Source organism: Lichenostomus cassidix, unplaced genomic scaffold, assembly GCF_008360975.1.
Source record: "Lichenostomus cassidix isolate B80296 unplaced genomic scaffold, HeHo_3.0 HiC_scaffold_851, whole genome shotgun sequence".
Taxonomy (NCBI): Eukaryota; Metazoa; Chordata; class Aves; order Passeriformes; family Meliphagidae; genus Lichenostomus; species Lichenostomus cassidix.
In genome coordinates this window covers 330669-350308 of record NW_028147636.1, presented here as the reverse complement: position 1 = coordinate 350308, position 19640 = coordinate 330669, and the positions used below count along the sequence as shown (strand labels likewise).

Below are 19640 nucleotides of genomic sequence, written 5' to 3'. Positions count from 1 at the left end.
CTGGGGGTCTCTCCCGGTGGGCTCCCCTCCCCAAATCCTCCAAACCCACAGACCACCCTCCTCTTCCTCACACTTTATTCTTTGGACTCGCTAAAAGTCCTCCTCGGGGGGAGGACGGTGACAGTGACAGTGACAGTGACAGGAGGGTGGCGAAGGGACGGTGACAATGACGGTGACAGGAAGGTGGGGAGCCATGATTTCCCATGGGGGGGCTGCAGCGTGACCCGTCCCACCGCAGAGCGACACTTGGGGACACCGGTGTGTCCCCCCCGCGTGTCCTCAGCGCCATCGCCGGGCCGGGAAATCGGAGATTCCCAGGAAAACGGAGATTCCCAGGGAAATGGGGAATTTCCAGCGAAATGAGGAATTCTCAGGGAGACGGGGGGTCCACGCCGCCCCCTCCCACAGTGCCACCTCCCCTCCGGGGGACACCCGGCTGTGTCCCCGCACAGCCCCCCCGTGTCACTGGGGGTCCCGGCTGGGGACAAGGAAGGGACAAAGCCCCCCACCCGGCCCCGGGGTCAGGCCGGGATTGCCCACGGGGGTCCCTGCCAGGGTTGGGGGTCCCGGGAGCTCCTCAGGGCCGCGACTCCTTCTTCCGCTTCTGGAATTTTCGGAATTTGCCCTGGATGGCGAGCGCCGCGCGCTCCGTCTCGGGCGCGCTCAGGTCGATGTCGATCTCCTCCTCCTCCTCCTCCTTCTTGGGGTCACCGGCCTTGGCTGGCGGGGGACGGGGACAGGGACACCCTTGGGGACAGCCTGGCACCCCCGGAGTCACCCCCGAGGACACCCTGCCACCCTCCCGGGGGACAAGGGGACAGCCTGACAGCCCCAGACTTACTCCGGGGACCACCGGGTACACCCAGGGGACACCCTGTCACTAACCTGCAGGGACCCCATCACCCCTCAGGGGACAATCTGGGACCATCGGGGGACAAGGGACAGCCTGACACACCCAGACTCACTGCAGGGACCACTGGGGACACCGAGGGGACATCCTGCCACCAGCCCAGGGACACCGCATCACCCCGCAGGGGACAATCTGACATCGCCACCCACCCCAGGGAGCATCACGACCACCCCTCAGAAGTCCCCGAGGGGACACCACGACCCTCCCAGGGAGACAGAGGAAGGACAGAGCAGGTCCCCAAAGCGACGCAGGTGCCACCACCCCGCCAGGACAGCGACACAGAGCCTGGCGTGTCCGGGGACAGCGGGGTCCCGGTGCAGAGCGGGAGGGGACAGCAGTGACAAGTGGGGACAGCAGTGACAGGGCACCCCGCGCCCCACCTGTGCCGGGGGTCCTCACCTTCCTCCTGCCCGCCGGGGGTCTCGGCAGCCGAGGGGGGGTCATGGGGGCTGCGCTGCAGAGAGACGGGACATGGCGGTGACACACGGGCTCTGCTGTCCCCAGGGTCCCCACATTGTCCCTCTGGGTCTCTCCAAACCTCCAGGCAGACAGAGGCTCGTGGGGGCTGTGCGAGAGGCCCAGGGGGTGACACTGGTGGTCCAGAGTCCCCAAAGTGTCCCCAGGGTCCCTCCACGCCCCTCCCTCCCCGGGGTGCAGCATCCTCCACTTATTCCCATTCCCATTCCCATCCCAATCCCATTCCATTCCATTCCATTCCATTCCATTCCATTCCTATTCGTAATCCCATTCTATTCCCATCCCCATTCCCATTCCCAGCATTTCCCCCCGAGCAGCTCGATGCTGCAAACAAGAGGAAAAGGGTAAACCCCCTCTTTTCGGGAATTTTCGGGTATTTTCGAACCCCTCCGGACCCCACCTCGCTCATCCCGCCCGCTGCCGCCGCTGCTCCCGGAGTGCAGAATTTTAGCGCTGCGCAGCTTTTATAGCGACAGAGTTTGAGTGACAGCAGGGAGCAGCCAATGGGAAGAAGGGGCGTGGCTCTGCGGGGACACGCCCACCCGCGTGGTTCCCTGACCCCCCGCGCGCCGGGGGGACATGGGGGGACATGGAGGGACACAGGGGGACACAGGGGGACATGGGGGGACATGGAGGGACACGGGGACACGGGTGGCTTGGGGGACATGTGGGGACATTAAGAGCTTGGTGGGACGTGATGGGGACATGGGGGGCTTGGGGTCTTGGGGACATAGGGGCACGAGGCACATGGGGATAAGAGACATAGGGGACTTGGAGGACATGGGGACCAGGGGGCACGGGGAGCAATGGGGCACATTAAGGGGACATGGCGACATGGAGGACGGGGGGGGACACGGGGGGTTTAGGGGATATGGGGGTCGTGATTTGGGAGGCTCAGGGAGACATGGGGAGCTTGGGGGGACATGGAGGGACACAGGGGACATGGGGACACGCAGAGGACACGGAGAGACATGGGGGCTTGACGGACACGGGGGGACAGAAAGGTGACATGGGGGGATTCAGGAGTGGGACAAGGGACACAGGGGGGACAGGGGACACGGCGGGGGGGGTAAGGGGGACTCGGGGAGTGTCGGGACACCAGGGTGACCGTGAGCCCCCCGAGTGCCACCCTCCTGGGGCATCCCGAAGGGGAGGTGACACCTGGGGACAGAGCACGGGTGCTCCCCGGGGGTCCCGGGGTGGGGACAGTGCCAGTCCCCCCGCGGGGCTGGTGACAGGGACCTTCCTGAGGGGACAGCGGTGGCAGGACGGCCACTGCCGTGTCCCCTCTGGGCTCTGCTGTCCCCAGTGCCACCGCCAGCAGCCAGGTGTGGCACCCCGGCTGTCCCTTCTGTGCCTGCCTGTCACCATATCGGCTGTCCCCTCCGTGCCTGCCTGTCATCACGTCGTGTCCCCTCTGTGTCTGCCTGTCCCCCGCCTGTCCCCATGTCCCCATGTCCCCCAAGGCTGCCATACCTGTGCTCTCCTGTCCCAGTTTGTCCCCACCGCGCTGTCTGTCCCGTCCCCGCCAGGTGCCATCTGTCACCCCCGCCCCGCGCTCTGTCCCCGCCTGTCACAGCCTCGCTCAAGTTCAAGGTTCAAACTCCACGAGGCCCTACCTGGGACCGGCGGGGACACGCCGGAACCGGCGGGGACACACGGGGACCAGCGGGGACACTCTGGGAATGGAGGGGACACACGGGGACCAGCGGGGACACACGGGGACCGGCGGGGACACACCGGGAATGGAGGGGACAGGCGGAGACCGGAGGCGACACACAGGGACCGGAGGGGACACACTGGGAATGGACGGGACACATGGAGCCCGGCGGGGACACACAGGGACCTACGGGGACACTCGGGGACCGGACAAACCCCCGTCACCGGCCGCACCGGGGGACACCGCGTCAGGTACCGGAACTGCCGGGGACCTTGGGGGACCAGCAGGGACACTCGGGGAATGCAGGGGACACGCGGGGACCACAGGGAACTGGCAGGGACTGGCGAGAACACGCGGGTGCACAGAGGTGACAGCGCCACCGGGTGAGGGGACACCGTGGTGGCAGGCGGGTGCACAGAGGTGACAGTGCTGTGGGACAGATGACACTGTGGTGGCAGGCGGGTGTACATGGGTGACAGTGCTGTGGGACAGGGGACACAATGGTGGCCTCGAGGGGACGGGACACAGGAGCCGGTGCCGGTGTCACCCCCGCTGTCCCCATGTCCCCAGCCGTGTCCCTGCCGAGCCCCTCGGGAGCAGAGAGCAGCCCCCAACCCCGGGACACTGCTGGGGACACGGAGCCCGATGGGGACAAGGTGTGCGCCGTGTGTGGGGACAGAGCCACCGGGTACCACTTCCACGTCATGAGCTGCGAGGGCTGCAAGGGCTTCTTCAGGTGCGGGGACACCGCGGGGACAGCCGGGGACAGCTGGGGACAGCTGGGGACAGCTGGGGACACCTGGGGACAGCAGGGGACAGCTGGAGACAGCTGGGAACAGGGCGGGATGGGATGGGATGGGATGGGATGGGATGGGATGGGATGGGATGGGATGGGATGGGATGGGATGGGACAATATGGGACAGTATGGGACAATATGGGATGCAAAGGGATGGCACAAGATGGTCCCATGGATGGGGACAGGGTGGTACAAGGCAGGATGGTCACTGACACCCTGTGCTGGGCCACCCCACGCCCTGGGGACAGGCGGTGACAGCGCCGTGTCCCCCCAGGCGCTCCATCATCAAAGGTGTCCGCTTCACGTGTCCCCTGGCCCGGCGCTGCCCTGTCACCAAGGCCAAGCGGCGACAGTGCCAAGCGTGTCGCCTCCAGAAGTGCCTCGACGCGGGCATGAGGAGGGACAGTGAGTGACACAGGGGGACAGGGGGGACACGGGGGACAGCCGGGGGGACACGGAGGACAAGGGGGGATATGGGGGGAGAGGGAATGGGGGGACACAGGGGACAACCGGGGGGACATGGAGCAGAGGAGGGAGGGAGGACGTGGGGGGGACAAGGGTGGACAAGGGGGGACATAGAGGGAGGGGGGATGAGGGGACACAAGGGACATCTGGGGGAGAGGGAGACATGGCATGGGGACAGCGGGGACAGGGATGGGGGCACCCGGGGAAAGAGGGGGAACACCTGGATGGGATAAAGGGGACTTGGAGGGGACAAGGGGGACAGAGAGAAGCGGCCTGGGTGGGGTGCCAGGGGAGGGGACAGCAAGGGACAGGGCACCGAGGTGGCAGCAGGGGGGTGTGGCACAGAGGTGACAGCGGGGACCCTCTCGGGTTGGGACACCACGGGCCACCGGTGTCGCCGATCGCCGCCCCGCTGTCCCCTGTCCCCGTGCCGGCGGTGACAGCCGTGCCGGGGGTGGCAGTGATCATGTCGGAGGAGGCGCTGCGGCGGCGGCGCGAGCTGCGGGGACAGCGGGGACAGCCCGGGGGACAGCAGGGCCAGCCCGGGGGACAGCAGGGCCAGGCCGGGGGACAGCAGGGACTGACGGCGGAGCAGCAGCAGCTCATCGCGCTCCTCATCGATGCTCACCGGCGCACCTTCGACTCCAGCTTCTCCCAGTTCACGCACTACTGGGTGAGCTGGGGACACCCCTGTCACCGCGGGGGACACCTCTGTCACCACGGGTGACACTTCTGTCCCTGCGGGGCACACGCTTGTCCCTGTGGTTGCCCCAGCTGTCCCTGCGAGTGACCTAACTGTCCCCCACGGGTGCCCTGGCCATCCCCGTGGATGAACCCGCTGTCCTCAAAGGTGACCTGACTGTCCCCACAGATGACCTGGATGCCCCCACAGATGTCCGGACTATCCCCACAGATGCCCTGATTGTCCCCTCGAGTGACCCAGCCGGTCCCCCCAGTGCCACAACTGTCCCTATGGGTGCCCCGACTGTCCCCAAAGATGCTTTAACTAGTTGTCCCCAGAGGTGCCCCAACTGTCCCCAGACGCCCTGACTGTCCTGTGATGCCCAGACTGTCCCCACAGATGCCCTGACTATCCCCACGAGTACCCAGACTGTCCCCACGGGGTGCCCCAACTGTCCCCATATGTACCCAGGCTGTCCCCACAGACACCCCCACTGTCCCCAAAGATGTCCAGACTGTCCCCAGATGCTCTGACTGTCCCCAGAGATGCCCAGACTGTCCCCAAATATGTCCCGACTGTCCCCATGGGTGCCCCAACTGTCCCCACGTGTCCCCCCGCGCTGACCCCTCGCTGTCCCCAGCCCGCCGTGCGCCTGTTCGTGCCCAGCCCGCCGGGCTCGGATGTCGCCGGGGGGGTGTCGCTGTCGCCGTGCCGCGAGGATGTCCTGCCGGACGTGTTCTCCATGCTGCCGCAGTTCGCCGACCTGAGCACCTACATGATCCAGCAGGTGATCAACTTCGCCAAGGAGATCCCGGTGTTCAGGTGAGCGGGGCGGGGCGGGACGGGGCGGGGCGGGGTGGGGACAACCCGGTGCCACCCCCGACTGTCCCCGTGTCCCCTGCCGCCCTCAGGAGCTTGCCGCTGGAGGCGCAGATCTCGCTGCTCAAAGGAGCCACGCTGGAGATTTGCCAGATTCGCTACAACACCGTTTTCAACGCCGACACCAAGGCCTGGGAGTGCGGCCAGCGCTGCTACACCATCCGCGACGGCGCTCTGGGTACTTGGGGACTCTTGGGGACACTTGGGGACACTCGGGGACATCTGGGGACACCGATCTGGGGCGATGGGTGCTGCAGAGGGAGCTGGTCCGGGACAGAGCCCTGGGTACCACGGGATGCTTGGGGACACTCGGGGACACTCGGAGGCATGGATCTGGGGCGAGGGGTTCTGCAGAGGGGACTAGTCCGGGACGGGGCCCTGGCTACCGGGGGACACTTGGGGACACTCAGGGACACTGAGGGACACCAATCTGGGGTTCTGCAGAGGGGAATAGTCCGTGACAGGGCCTTGGGTACCATGGGCCACTTGGGGACACTTGGTGACACTTGGGGACATCGATCTGGGGTGGGGGTTCTGCAGAGGGAGCTGGACTGGCTGGATGATCCAAGGATGGGACGTTTGACAAGACCAAGGGTGTGACAGCCACCCCCAGTGTCACCCAGTGCCACCCAAGGTCCCCAGTGTCCCCCAGTGCTACCCAGTGCCACACCCAGTGCTAACCAGTGTCCTCCTGTGGCACCCAATGTCTCCAGTGCCACCTCCAGTGCTACTCAGTGCCATCCCAGTGTCACCCAGTGTCCCCCAAAGCAGGGTCCTGTGTTGTCACAACAACCCCCAGCATGGGGACAGAGTGGCTGGACACAAAGGGACCTGGGGGGACTGAGGGACAGTGGCCAGACAGGAGCCAGGTGTCTCCAGCTGTGCCCAGATGTATCCCAGGTGTGCCCAAGTGTGTCCAGGTGTGTCCCAGGTGTCCCCAGGTGTGCCCAGGTGGCCAATGGCACCTGGGCTGGGTAAGGGACAGTGTGGCCACAGGACCAGGGCAGGCATTGTCCCCCTGGTGAAGTCATGCCTCGAGTGCCATGTCCAGTTCTGTCCCTCAATTTGGGAAGGACCTGGAGAGTGTCCAGAGCTGGGGAAGGTTCTGGAAAACCCTGAGGGAGCTGGGAATGTTCATCCTGGAGAAAACAGGAATTTCTGTCTCTTCCTGGGTGCAGCCAGGGTGCTGATCCCAACAGGATCAGCAGGAACAGGAACAGGAACAGGATGAGGAGGAACGGTGTCAAGTTGTGCCGGGGTGGATATTTGGGGAAAATTCTCATGGAAAAGGGGGTCAGACCTCGGCAGGAACTGCCCAGGGAGGTTTGGAGTCCCAATCCCTGGAGGTGTCCAAGGAATTCCTGGGTGTGGCACTGGGTGCTCTGGGCTGGTGACAAGGCAGGGATTGGGCACAGCCTGGACTGGGTGATCCCCAAAGGCGTTTCCCGAGCTGATTTTGGGATTTTGGGATTTTGGGGTTCTCCCCCAGCCGGGTTCCAGCAGATCTACCTGGAGCCACTGCTCAAGTTCCACGAGAGCCTGCGGCGCCTGCGGCTGCACGAGGCGGAGTACGCCCTGCTGCAGGCCATGCTGCTCTTCTCGCCAGGTGAGCCGCCAGCCAGGGGACACGGGGACAGCACGGTGTCCCCGAGGTCCCGCTGATGTCACCCCGTGATCCCCCCAGACAACGCCAGCATCGCCCAGCGCGACGTCATCGACGCCTTCCAGGAGAAGGTGGCACTGACCCTCAAGAGCTACATCGACCACCTGCACCCCCCGCCCGAGGGCAGGTGAGCAGCGGGACGGGGTGGCACTGTCCCCAGGGTGGTGGGGACGGCCAGCGGGGCCAGCTGGGTGTCCCCTGTCCCCCCGGCAGGTTCCTGTACGCCAAGCTGCTGCTGCTGCTGACGGAGCTGCAGACGCTGAAGGCGGAGAAAACGCGGCAGATCCTGCACATCCAGGACCTGTCGGCCATGACGCCGCTGCTCTCCGAGATCATCAGCTGAGTTCGGGCACAACTGTCACCCCCTGGTCCCCAAATGTCACCCCCGGCCCCCAGAGGACACAGAGTAAAGCTCCTTTATTTATCCCTGCTCCCGCGAGTGTCACCGGAGGGAAACTGAGGCACGGCCGGGGTGGCGCTGGGGACAACGGGGACCTCCAGCCCCGCGGTAGCAGCCACGCCCAGGGGGTGGCATCGGGGACAACGGGGATCCCCGGCCTCAGTGGACCCCACGGTAACGGCCGCCCCTGAGGGGTGGCACCGGTGACAACACGGACCCCCAGCCCCCCACGGCCGCCACCCCCCGCGGCGCTGTCACACGCTGTCCCCAGGCCGCCGTGTCCCCTCCCCACGGGTCCCTGTGGCACCTCCACGGCCTGGCCCGGTGGCTCCCTGAGCAGGATGGTGCCACATGCCTGCTGTCCCCGCTGTCCCCACTGTCCCCTCAGCCCACGGTGACGCTGAAGCCGCAGTGGAATCGATTCCTCCAGTGGTTGAGGAAGGCGCCCAGGGCCAGCGTGACGGGCAGGGGGGGCAACTTCTTCTCCAGGACCCCCCCGACACTCCAATTGCTGTCCAGGAGCCCTGCGGGGACAGGGGAGGGACAGCTCAGTGCCACCAGCAGGGGACAGCAGGGGACGGAAGCCACCAGGGCCCCACCCACCTCTGAAGACGACGTTGGCTCGCGGCAGGTTGAGCTGGTAGCCGAAGGCAAAGGTCGTCTCCTGCAGCCGCGTGTTGGCCTCCAGCTCCACCCCCACCTGCACCTGGGGGGGGACAGCGTGGTCACCGCGGCGTGGGGACACCGCAGGGACACCAGAGGGGACACGGGGTGACACCCACCTGCTCGTTGGCCCGGTGGTAGTAGCTGGCGTGAGCCCCGCCGTAGCCCACGTTGAGCGTCGTCACCCAGTTCGGGGCTGCAACAGAGAGCCGGCGCCGAGGTGGCACCGCCGGGGTGTCCCCGAGGCGTCCCCGAGGTCCCCGCGGTGTCCCCAGGGGTGTCCCTACCCGTGTATTTGCCGGCCAGCGTGAGGATGGCTCCCTCCTCGCCGGGGCGCCGGTGGTAGACGAGCTCGCCGCCCAGCACGAGGCGGGAGGTGACGCTCTGCAGGAAATGGGCCACCACGATCACTGCGGGGACAGCGTGGCCTCAGCGGGGTCCCCGAGGGTCACAGGGCCACCGCGAGGCCACCCCGCCGCTCACCGGAGCCGCCCAGCAGGTCGGGGTTGCCCAGGGTGAGCGTGGCCGTGCAGTCGTCGCCGCGGTACTCGCCGTCGAACTGCCACGTCACGAACTTGGCCTGGTGCGTCTGCGGGGGACAGGGGACGGCGGTGGCACCGGCCGGGGGGGACAGGGGACAGGGTGGGGCGGGTGTGTCACCCCCCAGGGCTCACCTGGAACACGGCCTTGGCGCGGAGCCGCTCCCCCAGCAGGTGCAGGGCCTGCGCGTTGAGGCTGCCGGCGCTGTCCATGTCCCCAACCAGGGTGGGGAACACCTGGGGACACCGCGGGGTGGGCGGGGGGACAGGGACAGCCCTGGCCACCAGGGTGTCCCCCCAGCCCCGGCCCGGCGCTGGCTGGGTTGTCCGAACACCCCCGTTCCGGAGCCTTGTGGCCACATTGAGGCCATCAATGGCCCTGAGGTCACCCGTGACCCCTGGGGCCACCGAGCACCCTGGGGTCACCCATGACCCTGAGGCCACCGACCACCCTGGGGTCACCCACCACCCCAAAGTCACCAATGACCCCAGGGTCACCTGGGACCACCCAGGGCCCCAAGACCACTGACCACCTGAGATTATGACCCCAAGACCACTGACCACCCTGAGGTCACCCATTACCCCACGGCCACCAACGACCCTGAGGTCACCAGTGACTCCAGGGTCACCTCAGACCACCCATAATCCCAGGACCACCAATAAGCCCAAGGCCACCAACCACCCTGAGCTCAGCAATAACCCTGGGGTCACCTGGGACCACCCACCACCCAAAGGCCACCAGTGACCCCAGGGCTACCAGTGACCCTGAGACCACCAGTGACCTGGAGATGACCAATGACCCTTGGGTCACCTGCAAACACCCACAACCCCAGGGCCACCGATGTCTCCAAGATCACCAACCACCCTGGGGTCACCCTCCATGCTGGGGCTACCAATGACCCCCACAGGGCCACCGCGGGCCACTGCGAGGCCACCCCAGGGCCACCCACCACTCTGGGGCCACCTGGCAGCCCAGACCCCCAGGGCCACCTGGGTAGGGGGTCACCTACCAGCCCCAGGCCACCTGGGACCACCCACAACTCCAGGGCCACCCACCACCCTGTGGTCATCTGAGGCCACCCTGAGGCCACCAACCACCCCAGGGCCACCTGGTGCTACAGATGACCACAGTGACCCCGTGGCCCTGGGGTCATTGGTGGCCTCAGGGTGACCATGAGGCTCCAGAATGGTGGTGTTTGGGTGACAACATCTGTGACGTGACCACCCCGAGGCCACCCGCCACCCCAGTGCCACCCGCGGTGTCACCTCGGTGGGCCCCAGCTGCCTGTCCCCCACGAAGGTGGCGTTGAAGCGATAGCCGGAGGGGCCCAGGGTGCTCATGTGCACCGTGTGTGTCACCTGTGGGGACACGAGGGGTCAGAGGGGACAGGGGACAGCCCGGGGGGGACACACGGCCCCCCCCAGTCCCCGTGTGTCACCCTCTCTGACCTGGAAGTGACTGCTCAGGGTCTTGGTGACAATCAGCTTCACTCCTTCCATCTGCGGCGGGAACACCTCTGGGGGGACACGGCTGTCACCCGCCTGGGGACACCCAGAGTCCCCCCTGGACACAGCTGTCACCCCGCTGGGACACCCAGAGTCCCCCCTGGACACGGCTGTCACCCGCCTGGGGACACCCAGAGTGCCCCCTGGACACGGCTGTCACCCCGCTGGGACACCCAGAGTCCCCCCTGGACACGGCTGTCACCCGCCTGGGGACACCCAGAGTGCCCCCTGGACACGGCTGTCACCCCGCTGGGACACCCAGAGTCCCCCCTGGACACGGCTGTCACCCGCCTGGGGACACCCAGAGTGCCCCCTGGACACGGCTGTCACCCCGCTGGGACACCCAGAGACCGCTTGGAACAGAGCTGTCACTGCCCCTAGGGATACGGCTGTCACCCCCCTGGGACACCCACAGCCCCTTCCTGGGGACAGGACCGACACCCCCGGGCCACCCCCTCATGGGACAGGCTGCCACCCCGCGCTGCCGCCATGGCCCTGCTGTCCCCTCACAGCCCTTCTGTCCCCTCACGGCCCCGCTGCCCCCTCGTCACCCCGCTGTCCCCTGACCCCGGTGCTCCCCCGCGTGTCCCCTCAGTGCCGCTGTCCCCCAGCCCGGCACCCCCTCGTCACCCGGTGCTCCCAGTGTCCCCCAGCCCCTCTGTCCCCTCACATCCCCACTGTCCCCTCACAGCCCCGCTGTCCCCTCACTGCCCCGCTATCCCCTCACAGCCCCTCTGTCCCTCACAGCCCCTCTGTCCCTCACAGCCCCTCTGTCCCTCACAGCCCCTCTGTCCCTCACGCTGTCTCTCACATCCCCTCTGTCCCTCATGCTGTCCCTCACAGCCCCTCTGTCCCCTCACGGTCCCTCTGTCCCTCACAGCCCCTCTCTCCCTCAGCCCCGCTGTCGCCCCCCGCGCGCTGTCCCCTCACCCCCTCGCCCCCCGGGCGCACCTTTGCAGAGGCGGTGCAGCTCATCGAAGCTGCCGGGGTTGCCCCGGGGCTCGGCCCGCCGCGGGGCCCTGCCCGCCGCGTTCCCCATGCCCTACGGGCCCCGGCCGGCCGCCGCCATCGCGGGCAGCGCCGCCCGGAGCGGCTTCAGGGGGGGCGCCGCCGCCATCTTGGGTGTGGGCAACGCGCGTCCCCCATTGGCTGAGCAGGGAGGGCGGTGCCGCGCCGGAATGCGACCCCCCGGCCCCGCGCCGGAACGTTCCGCGGTGCTCGCGTTCCGCGCCACCCTGCTGTCCCACGCGTGTCGCGCGTGTCGCCAAACCCCCGCTGCCCGCTCGTGTTCTGTGCCTTCCGCGTCCCCACGTGTGCTTCCCCGTATCTCCGCTGCATCCCTGGACCCCCGATGTCCCCTTATGTCCCATGTCGTCCCCGCTCCCCCCCCGCGTCTCTGGTCCCCTCGTGTCCCCTCGTGTTCCCTCTCGTCCCACGTCCCCCCTCATCCCCTCCCTTCATGCCTGGACTCTCCGGGCTCTGTCCCAAAACCGCTCCCCATGCCCTCCCCAGCATCCCGGGACCCTCCCAATGTCCCTTCGTGTCCCCTGTCCCCCGTGTCCCCGGACCCGCCATGTCCCACACTCCCCCCTCGCCACATCCCTGTCCCCTCCTGGCCACGCGTGTCCCCTCACGTCCCCTCCCTGTGTCCTCCCCCACGTCCCCTCTGTCCCCATCTCCTCAGCCCAGTGTCCCCTCTGTCGCCAGCCACACTCCCCCCCATGTCCCTGTCCCCATCCCTGTCCCCATCCCCATCGATGACCAGCAGGACGCCAACCTTTTGTCCCCAGCGCCACCACCCGCCCTTTGCCCGCCTGTCCCCAGCGCCGGCCCCAGCCCGGGGTGTCCCTAGTGTCCCCCCCGCCGGGGGGTCGAGGGTCAGTGACACCGCAGGCGACAACCTTCGCCCCGCGGGGCCCCCTAGCCCAAATCCCGGGGCCATCGTCCCCTCCCCGCCCTTGGGGACACGGGGACAGGCGGGGGGGGATTGGGGACAGGCGGGGGGTTGGGGACAGGCCGGGGGGGGATTGGGGACAGGCCGGGGGGTTGGGGATCGGCGGGGTTGGGAGACAGGGGCGCTGTCCCTCGGCCGCCGTGTTTGCCCAGCCGGGGGCGGGGCTGCGGGGGGATAAAAACGAGGGCGGAGGGAGGAAACCCCAAAACTGCAGCTACCTGCCCAGGTGAGCGCCGGGGGGTGTGGGGCAGGGATTGGGGTGTGGGGCAGGGATTGGGAGGGGGTTGGGGTTGGGAGGGGGTTTGGGGCACGGGGGGGACATTGGGACAGGGATGTGGGGCAGTGGGGGACATTGGGATAGGGGTGTGGGGTAGGGTTTGGGGTGTGGGGCAGGGATGAGGAGAATTGTGGGGTTGGGAGGGGGTTTTTGGGACACGATGGGGACATTGGGACAGGGATGTGGGGCCGGAATTGGGGTGTGGGGCAGTGGGGGACATTGGGACAGGGATGTGGGGCAGGGATTGGGATGTGGAATGAGGGGGAGGAAGATCCGAGCTGTGGGGCTGGAATGGGGCGGAGGGAGGGCGGGATGGGGCGGGATGGGGTTCGGAAGGTTCTGTGGGGCTGGGATCGGGTGAGATGGGTTCGGAAGGTCTTGGAGGGTTGGGATGGGGTTGGAAACTCCTGTAGGGCTGGAATGGGGTGTGGGGGGACACATCCCCACTGAGGGTCAGGAATGGGGTGGGTTTGGAAACTCCTGTAGGGTCGGGATGGGGCTGTGGGGCAGGGATGGAGCAGAATGGGGTTGGAAGGTCCTGTAGGATTGGGATGGGACGGGATGGGGTTGTAGGGTCAGGATGGGGTGGGATGGGGTTGCAAGGTCCTGTAGGGTGGGAATGGGGCTGTGGGGCAGGGATGGGGTTGGAAGCTCCTGTGGGGCTAGGATGAGGCAGAATGAGGTTGGAAACTCCTGTAGGGTGGGAATGGGGTTGGAAGCTCGGAAGCTCTGTCGGGCTGGAATGAGGCAGAATAGGGTTGGAAGGTCCTGTAAGGTGGTAATGGGGTTGGATGGGATTGGAAACTCCTGTAGGGCTGGGATGAGGCAGAATGGGGTTGGAAGCTCGGAAGCTCTGTCGGGCTGGAATGAGGCAGAATAGGGTTGGAAGGTCCTGTAAGGTGGTAATGGGGTTGGATGGGATTGGAAACTCCTGTAGGGCTGGGATGAGGCAGAATGGGGTTGGAAGCTCTGTAGGGTCGGGATGGGGTTGGAAGCTCGGAAGCTCTGTCGGGCTGCACTCAGGGATGGGCTGGCACTGTCACACACCTCCCCAAACCCCATCCCGCCGTCCCCACTAGCCATGAAGGTCCCCTTGGCCACCCTGCTGCTGCTGCTGGTCGCCGGCCGCCTCGGGGCCGCGCTGGTCCGCCGGGAAGCCCCGGGCGAGGGCTCCGAGCCCGCGGCCACCGAGGATTTCCTCACTCGCCACTTCCAGAGCTTCTCCGACTTCATGACCCGCGAGCTGCCGCAGAAGCTGCGGGCGGAGGAGCTGCGCAGCCAGGCCGAGTACGGGGGGCTCGGGCGGGGGGCTCGGGACCCCCCCGGGACCCCCCCGTGCCGCTGACGGCCGCGTGTCCCGCAGGGAGTACCTGGACCGGGCTAACAAACAGCTGGAACCGCTGGCCAGGGAGCTGCGCAGCAACGTGCTGGGGCTCTTCTCGTCCCTGCTGCAGCTGGGCAAGGGCGAGGGGCAGGGGGAGAGCCCTTGAGACCCCCGGGGTGGGCTCGGGTGTAGGCCTGAGACCCCCGGGGTGGGCCTGGACACAGAGCTGAGACCCCCTGAGACTTCCTGGGATCCCCGGGATTGACCCAAATACAGCCCTGAGACCCTCTGAGACCCTCGGAATGGACCTGACATAGCCCAGAGACCCCCTGAGACCTCCTGAGACCCCCAGGACAGACCCAAATACAGCCCTGAGACCCTCTGAGACCCCCGGGATAGACCTGGACACAGACCTGAGACCCCTGCATGGACCCAAATACAGCCCTAAGCCCCCCGGGATTGACCCAGATACTGCCCTGAGACCACCGGGATGGACCCCAACACAGCCCTGAGCCCACCGTGCTATCCCTGACACAGCCCTGAGCCCCCCATCCCAGACCCCTCACCCCAAACTCCACCAGAGCCCTGAGAGATCCTGAGCCCCCCACCCCGGCCACAGCCCTGAGCCCCCCACCCACCAATCCAGCCCTGAGCCCCCCGAGCTCGGAGCCCCCAGCACAGCCCTGAGCCTGTCACAGAACCCCAATAAAGCCCTGAACCACCACAGCGTCCTCGGGACTGGAGTGGGGGGGCTCCCCGGGGCTTTGGGGGGCGTTCTGGGGGCCGGGGGGCGGGTGGGGGGTGTGTCCTTGGAGTTGGGGGGCTGTGGAGCCAGAGGGGGGTCCCTGGGGCTGTGGGTGTCAGTGGGGACTGTGGGGGTCCCTGGTGCTACTGGGGGGGGTTTCCCTGGTTCTGGGGGTGTCAGTGGGGTGAGGGGAGGGCTCTGGGTCTGTTTGGGGGCTGTCCTTGGTACTGGGGGGTCCCTGGGGCTGTGGAGTCATTGGGGCTGGAGGGACTGTGGGCAGTTCCTTGGGGCTTTGAGAGGGTGTCAGTGGGGCTGGGGTGTCCCTGGTGCTGGAGGTTCTCCTATTTCTGGGGATTTCCTTATTTCTGGGGGTGTCCCTGTTTCTGGTGTTTCCCCGTTTCTGGGGGGTTCCCGTTTTTGGGGGTGTCAGTGGGACTGGGAGGGTCCCTGTTTCTGGGGGTTTCCCTGTTTCTGGGGGGTGTCAGTGGGACTGGGAGGGTCCCTATTTCTGGAGTGTCCCCGTTTCCGGGGAGATTCCCTATTTCTGGGGGGTTCCCTGTTTCTGGGGTTTCCCTGGTTCTGGGGGTGTCCCTGTTTCCGGGGGTGTCTCCGTTTCTGGGGTTCCCCTGTTTCTGGGGGGTTTCCCTATTTCTGGGGGGTTCCCCCATTTCTGGGGTGTCCCCGGTCCGGGGGAAGCCCCGAGCCCACTTGAGCCCCGACCACCTCCCTCCCCGCTGCCAGCACCAAACATGGCGGCACAACTCAGCCTCACACGCCGGACGTGCCCTTAACCAACATGGCGGCCATGACGTCACCCCACCTCTCCCTCCCTCAACATGCCGGCGCGGCGCGCGGCTGCGGCGCCACGTCACTTCCGGCGGGGCGGCATGGCGGGGCCGGGCCATGGCGGCGGCGGAGGCGGCGGCGCGGCGGGCCGTGGCGGAGCTGCCGCTGCTGAGGGCGCCGGCGGGGCCGCGGGACCGCGAGGGCTGGGCTGAGCGGCTGCGCGAGGAGTACCGGGCGCTCATACAGGTGGGGCGGCGGGGCCTGGCAGCGTCGTGTCCCCTCACGGCTCCTTCCCGGCTCCGGTGCTGTTCCCTCACGGTTCCTCCCCGTTATCACCCTCCCGGTGTCTCTCGGTGTCTCATTCCCCTCGGTGTCACCGCGCGGTCTTGTCCCGCTGCCCTCACCCCCCTTGTCCCTCACGGTGTCACTCCGCCCCGATCCCCCCGGTGTCCCCCCGGTGTCCCGCCGGATCCCTCCTGATGTCACCGTCCACTGTTCCCCCCGTGATTCCCCTCGGTATCCCCGGTGTGTCCCACCCGCTGTCCCCCTCGCTGTCCCCTCGGTGTCCCCTCCCGTGCTGTCACCTCCCCTGCTGGCTCACCCCCCAAACTGTCCCCTCCCGGTGTCCCCCTGTCCTCCCGGTCTCTTCCCCGAGTTCTTCCTGGTGTCCCCATCGGTGTCCCCATCAGTGTCCCCTCTTCCCCCTCAGCCCACCCAGCTGTCCCCTCCGGTGTCCCCTGATCCCTCTCGGTGTCCCTCCGTGAGTCCCCTCCGTGCTCACGGTGTCCCTGTCCGGTGTCTCCCCCCCGAATCCTTCCCGGTGTCATCCCCCGGTGTCACCCCGTCCCCCCAATATCCCACGGTGTCCCGCACTGTCTCCCCCGGTGACCCCCGGTGACCCCCTCATCTCCTCCCGGGTGTCTCCCCCGACTCCTTCCCGGTGTCACCCCCCGGTGCCACCCCGGCCCCCCAGTTTCCCACGACCTCCCGCCCTGTCCCCCCGGTGTCCCCCCGGTGTCCCCCAGTGTCCCCCTCATCCCCTCCCCGCCATTCCCTCCCGAATCCTTCTTGATGTCACCCCCGCTGTCACCCGCGTCCCCCCAATATCCCACGGTGTCCCGCACTGCTCCCCCCACTCCTGTCACCCCCGGTGTCCCCCGATGTCCCCCGGTGACGCCGGTGTCCCCTCGGTGTCCCCCGCAGTACGTGGAGAACAACAAACGCGCCGACACCGACTGGTTCCGCCTCGAGTCCAACCCCGAGGGCACCCGGTGCGTGGGGAGGGGGCGCCGGGCCCCCCGGGGGGCACAGCGGGACCCCCAGCCCGGGAGGGGGGTGGTCCTGGGGTGAGGATTTGGGGTCCTGGGGTGAGGATTGGGGGTCCTGGGGTCAGGATTTGGGGTCCTGGGGTGAGGATTGGGGGTCCTGGGGTCAGGATTTGGGGTCCCGGGGTGAAGATTTGTTGTCCCGGGGTCAGGATTGGGGGTCCAGGGGTCAGGATTGGGGGTCCTGAGCCCCCAGATTGACACCAGGGGGAGTTCGCGGGACTGAGGGGTCCTGGGGGGCTGCTCCGGTGACCGGGGGGTCCCCGAGATTGAGGAACTTCCTCCCCGGGGCTGCTCCAGTGACTGGAGGGTTCCGGGACTGAGGGGTGTGGGGGATCAGACTGGGGGTCCTGCGCCCCCAAAATGCCACCGGGGTGGGGGTCCTGGGGTCCGAGGGAAATGGGGGGGCTGCAGAAGTGCCCCAGGGGGTCCCCAGGATTGAAGGGGGTGGAGGGACCTTGGGGGGCTGCCGAGGTGATGTTGGGGGTCCCTGAGGTTGAGACTCCTTCCTCCCCGGGGTTCTCCAGTGACCAGTGGGATCCCCAGGATTAGGGACACGGGGGGGCTTCCTGGGGGGCTATTGAAGTGCCCCAGGGGGGTCCGAGGGAAATGGGGGTCCCAGGGGGAGGGGTCCCTCAGATTGAGCCCACCCTGGGGGCTGCTCAGGTGCACTTCAGGGTCCCGGGTTTGGGGGACATGGGGGGTCCTGGGGGGCTGTTCGGTTGATGAGGGGGTTCCCCGGGGCTGAGGGGTGTGGGGGGGGTCCCTGGGGGGCTGCCCTGGGGGGGTCCCCGCGCTGAGGGGTTCTCGGGGATCCCCCAAAATGTGCTGCAGGTGGTTCGGCAGGTGTTGGTACATCCATGAGCTGCTCAAGTACGAGTTCAACATCGAGTTTGAGGTGAGTGGGGGGTCCCGGGGGGGTCCTGGGGGGGTCTCTAGGGGGGTCTCGGGGTTCAGGGGGGTCACAGGGGATGCTGACCCCCCCCCGGCCCCCCCAGATCCCGGTGACTTACCCGGGCACTGCCCCCGAAATCGCCATCCCCGAGCTGGACGGGAAAACGGCCAAGATGTACCGGTGGGTCTGGGGGGTCCTGGGGGTCCCTGGTTTTGGGGTCCTGGGGTTTCCTGAACTTCGGGATTCCTGGGGGAGCTCTTGGAGAGGGTCTGGGGGTTCTGAGGGGTTCTTAGCCTCAGGGGTTTCTGGGAGGTCCCTGGTTCTGGGGGGCTCCTGGGGGGTCACTGGTTCTCGGGAGGGTCTTGGGGGGGTTTCTGAAGCTCGGGGAGTGTTCTGGGGGGGCTCCTGGGGGGTCCCTCATTCTGGGGGGCTCCTGGGGGTCCAAGGTTCCTTGGGAGAGGGCCCATGAAAGGTACCGGGGTTTTGAGGGATGGTCCTGGGGAGGGGCTCAGGGTTGGAGGATCCTGAGGCTTGGGGGGCTGGGGGGGCTTCTGAGGGGGTTCAGTGAAGGGTCCCAAGGCTGTGGGGGTTTTGGGGGTGCTCCTGGGGAGGGTCCCATGGGTGGGAGGTCCTAAAGGGGGGGTCCAGGGGAGGGTCTCAGGGCTTTGGGGGTCCTGGGGAGGTCCAGTGAAGGGTTCTGGTGCTGGGGGGGGTTTAGGGGTGGTCCTGAGGACCACCAGGGTTTGGGGTGACTCTGGAGAGCATCCTGTGGGGGTCCTGAGGCTTAGGGGGTCACAAGGGGTGGTCCTGGGTGGTCCCAGGGGGGCTGATGGGCCTCTGCTGTCCCATAAGGTGGTCTGGGGGCTCCTCAGGGGTGTCCCGAGGTTGGGGAGGGTCCCGGGTGGTCCCAGGGGGTGTGACAGGTCCCTGTCCCCACAGAGGGGGGAAGATCTGCCTCAGTGACCACTTCAAGCCCCTCTGGGCCAGGAATGTCCCCAAATTCGGGCTGGCCCATCTGATGGCCCTGGGGGTGAGTGGGGGGTGACATTGGGGGGGGGGGTGACCCATGTGACACTGAGGGGGTGTTGTCACCTGTGGGGGAGGACAGGGAGGATGGCGCTGGGGAGAGGTGACACCGTAGGGGATGGGGATGTCACCCATGGCGGGGGGGAGGTGACATTGAGGGGTGTCACCAGTATGGGAGGTGTGACTCCTTTTGGGGGGGAATTGTCACCTTTTGGGGGGATGATGTGACACGGGGTGGGGGGTGTCACTCGGTGGGGGGTGTGGGGTGACACCAGGGGATTTGTCACCCGTTGGGGGGGTGTGACACTGAGGAGGGGCTGTCACCCATGGGAGCAAGGGGTTGTGACCCTGAGGGGGTGGTGACACATTATGGGAGTGTCACCCACGGCAGTGACCCCTGTCCCCTCAGCTGGGTCCCTGGCTGGCCGTGGAGATCCCCGACCTCATCGCCAAAGGCCTCATCCAGCACAAGGACAAGTGACCCAGGGGACTTTGGGGTGTCACCCGCCCCGAGTTACCCTCACCCCTCCCATCTTCTCCCACCGCTTCGCTGCTGCTCCCCAATAAACAGTTCAGCCCCGATTTCGTTCCGCTTTGTTATTTTGGGGACATCGCGGCGGGGATTTGCCCCCAACACCCGCGGGGTCCTTCCCAGAACCGCGACCCT

General features: G+C 67.1%; 5 protein-coding genes and 1 long non-coding RNA gene across 11 annotated transcripts; 4 read left to right on the top strand and 2 right to left on the bottom strand.

Annotated features, from left to right (window-relative positions):
* Positions 1-58: 58 nt before the first annotated feature.
* LOC146421037 (Purkinje cell protein 4-like protein 1) lies at positions 59-2936 on the bottom strand. Of its 4 annotated transcripts, none has more exons than XM_085047767.1 (3): positions 2864-2936; positions 1310-1364; positions 59-720 (listed from the first exon to the last, which is right to left on the bottom strand). In XM_085047767.1, exons 1-3 carry the CDS (start codon positions 2924-2926, stop codon positions 578-580), a joined length of 261 nt encoding a protein of 86 aa, XP_084903893.1. In that variant the 5' UTR covers positions 2927-2936; the 3' UTR covers positions 59-577. The 4 variants fall into 4 exon arrangements, with proteins under 4 accessions (XP_084903893.1, XP_084903896.1, XP_084903895.1 ...); XM_085047770.1 differs by having other exon boundaries at positions 1291-1364; positions 2864-2904; XM_085047769.1 differs by lacking the exon at positions 2864-2936 and adding an exon at positions 1788-1972 and having other exon boundaries at positions 1291-1364.
* Positions 2486-3634, top strand: LOC146421036 (uncharacterized). The gene is made up of 3 exons (XR_014848856.1): positions 2486-2715; positions 2920-3298; positions 3618-3634. It is a non-coding gene; the product is annotated as an uncharacterized LOC146421036 (long non-coding RNA).
* Positions 3635-3658: 24 nt separating this feature from the next.
* On the top strand, positions 3659-7957 carry NR1I3 (nuclear receptor subfamily 1 group I member 3; the record flags this gene model as incomplete). The annotated part of the gene is made up of 8 exons (XM_085047761.1): positions 3659-3783; positions 4119-4249; positions 4771-4982; positions 5632-5813; positions 5903-6048; positions 7360-7476; positions 7555-7660; positions 7747-7957. Coding segments are annotated over 8 exons (1149 nt in total), but the record flags the coding sequence as incomplete, so codon positions are not given.
* LOC146421034 (mitochondrial import receptor subunit TOM40B-like) lies at positions 7934-11989 on the bottom strand. 2 transcript variants are annotated; one of them, XM_085047758.1, is made up of 9 exons: positions 11593-11989; positions 10585-10652; positions 10402-10494; positions 9271-9372; positions 9080-9185; positions 8884-9006; positions 8716-8792; positions 8537-8639; positions 7934-8457 (listed from the first exon to the last, which is right to left on the bottom strand). In XM_085047758.1, the coding sequence occupies exons 1-9, from the start codon at positions 11678-11680 to the stop codon at positions 8318-8320; spliced, it is 900 nt and encodes a 299-aa protein (XP_084903884.1). In that variant the 5' UTR covers positions 11681-11989; the 3' UTR covers positions 7934-8317. The 2 variants fall into 2 exon arrangements, with proteins under 2 accessions (XP_084903884.1, XP_084903885.1); XM_085047759.1 differs by having other exon boundaries at positions 10585-10677; positions 11593-11988.
* Positions 11990-12796: 807 nt separating this feature from the next.
* APOA2 (apolipoprotein A2) lies at positions 12797-14920 on the top strand. 2 transcript variants are annotated; one of them, XM_085047765.1, is made up of 4 exons: positions 12797-12821; positions 13952-14159; positions 14236-14410; positions 14505-14920. In XM_085047765.1, the coding sequence occupies exons 2-3, from the start codon at positions 13954-13956 to the stop codon at positions 14360-14362; spliced, it is 333 nt and encodes a 110-aa protein (XP_084903891.1). In that variant the 5' UTR covers positions 12797-12821; positions 13952-13953; the 3' UTR covers positions 14363-14410; positions 14505-14920. The 2 variants fall into 2 exon arrangements, with proteins under 2 accessions (XP_084903891.1, XP_084903890.1); XM_085047764.1 differs by having other exon boundaries at positions 14236-14920.
* An 891-nt stretch (positions 14921-15811) lies between these two features.
* Positions 15812-19553, top strand: UFC1 (ubiquitin-fold modifier conjugating enzyme 1). The gene is made up of 6 exons (XM_085047763.1): positions 15812-15973; positions 16931-16998; positions 17887-17950; positions 18051-18127; positions 18887-18977; positions 19383-19553. The coding sequence occupies exons 1-6, from the start codon at positions 15845-15847 to the stop codon at positions 19452-19454; spliced, it is 501 nt and encodes a 166-aa protein (XP_084903889.1). The 5' UTR covers positions 15812-15844; the 3' UTR covers positions 19455-19553.
* The last annotated feature ends 87 nt before the right edge of the window (positions 19554-19640 follow it).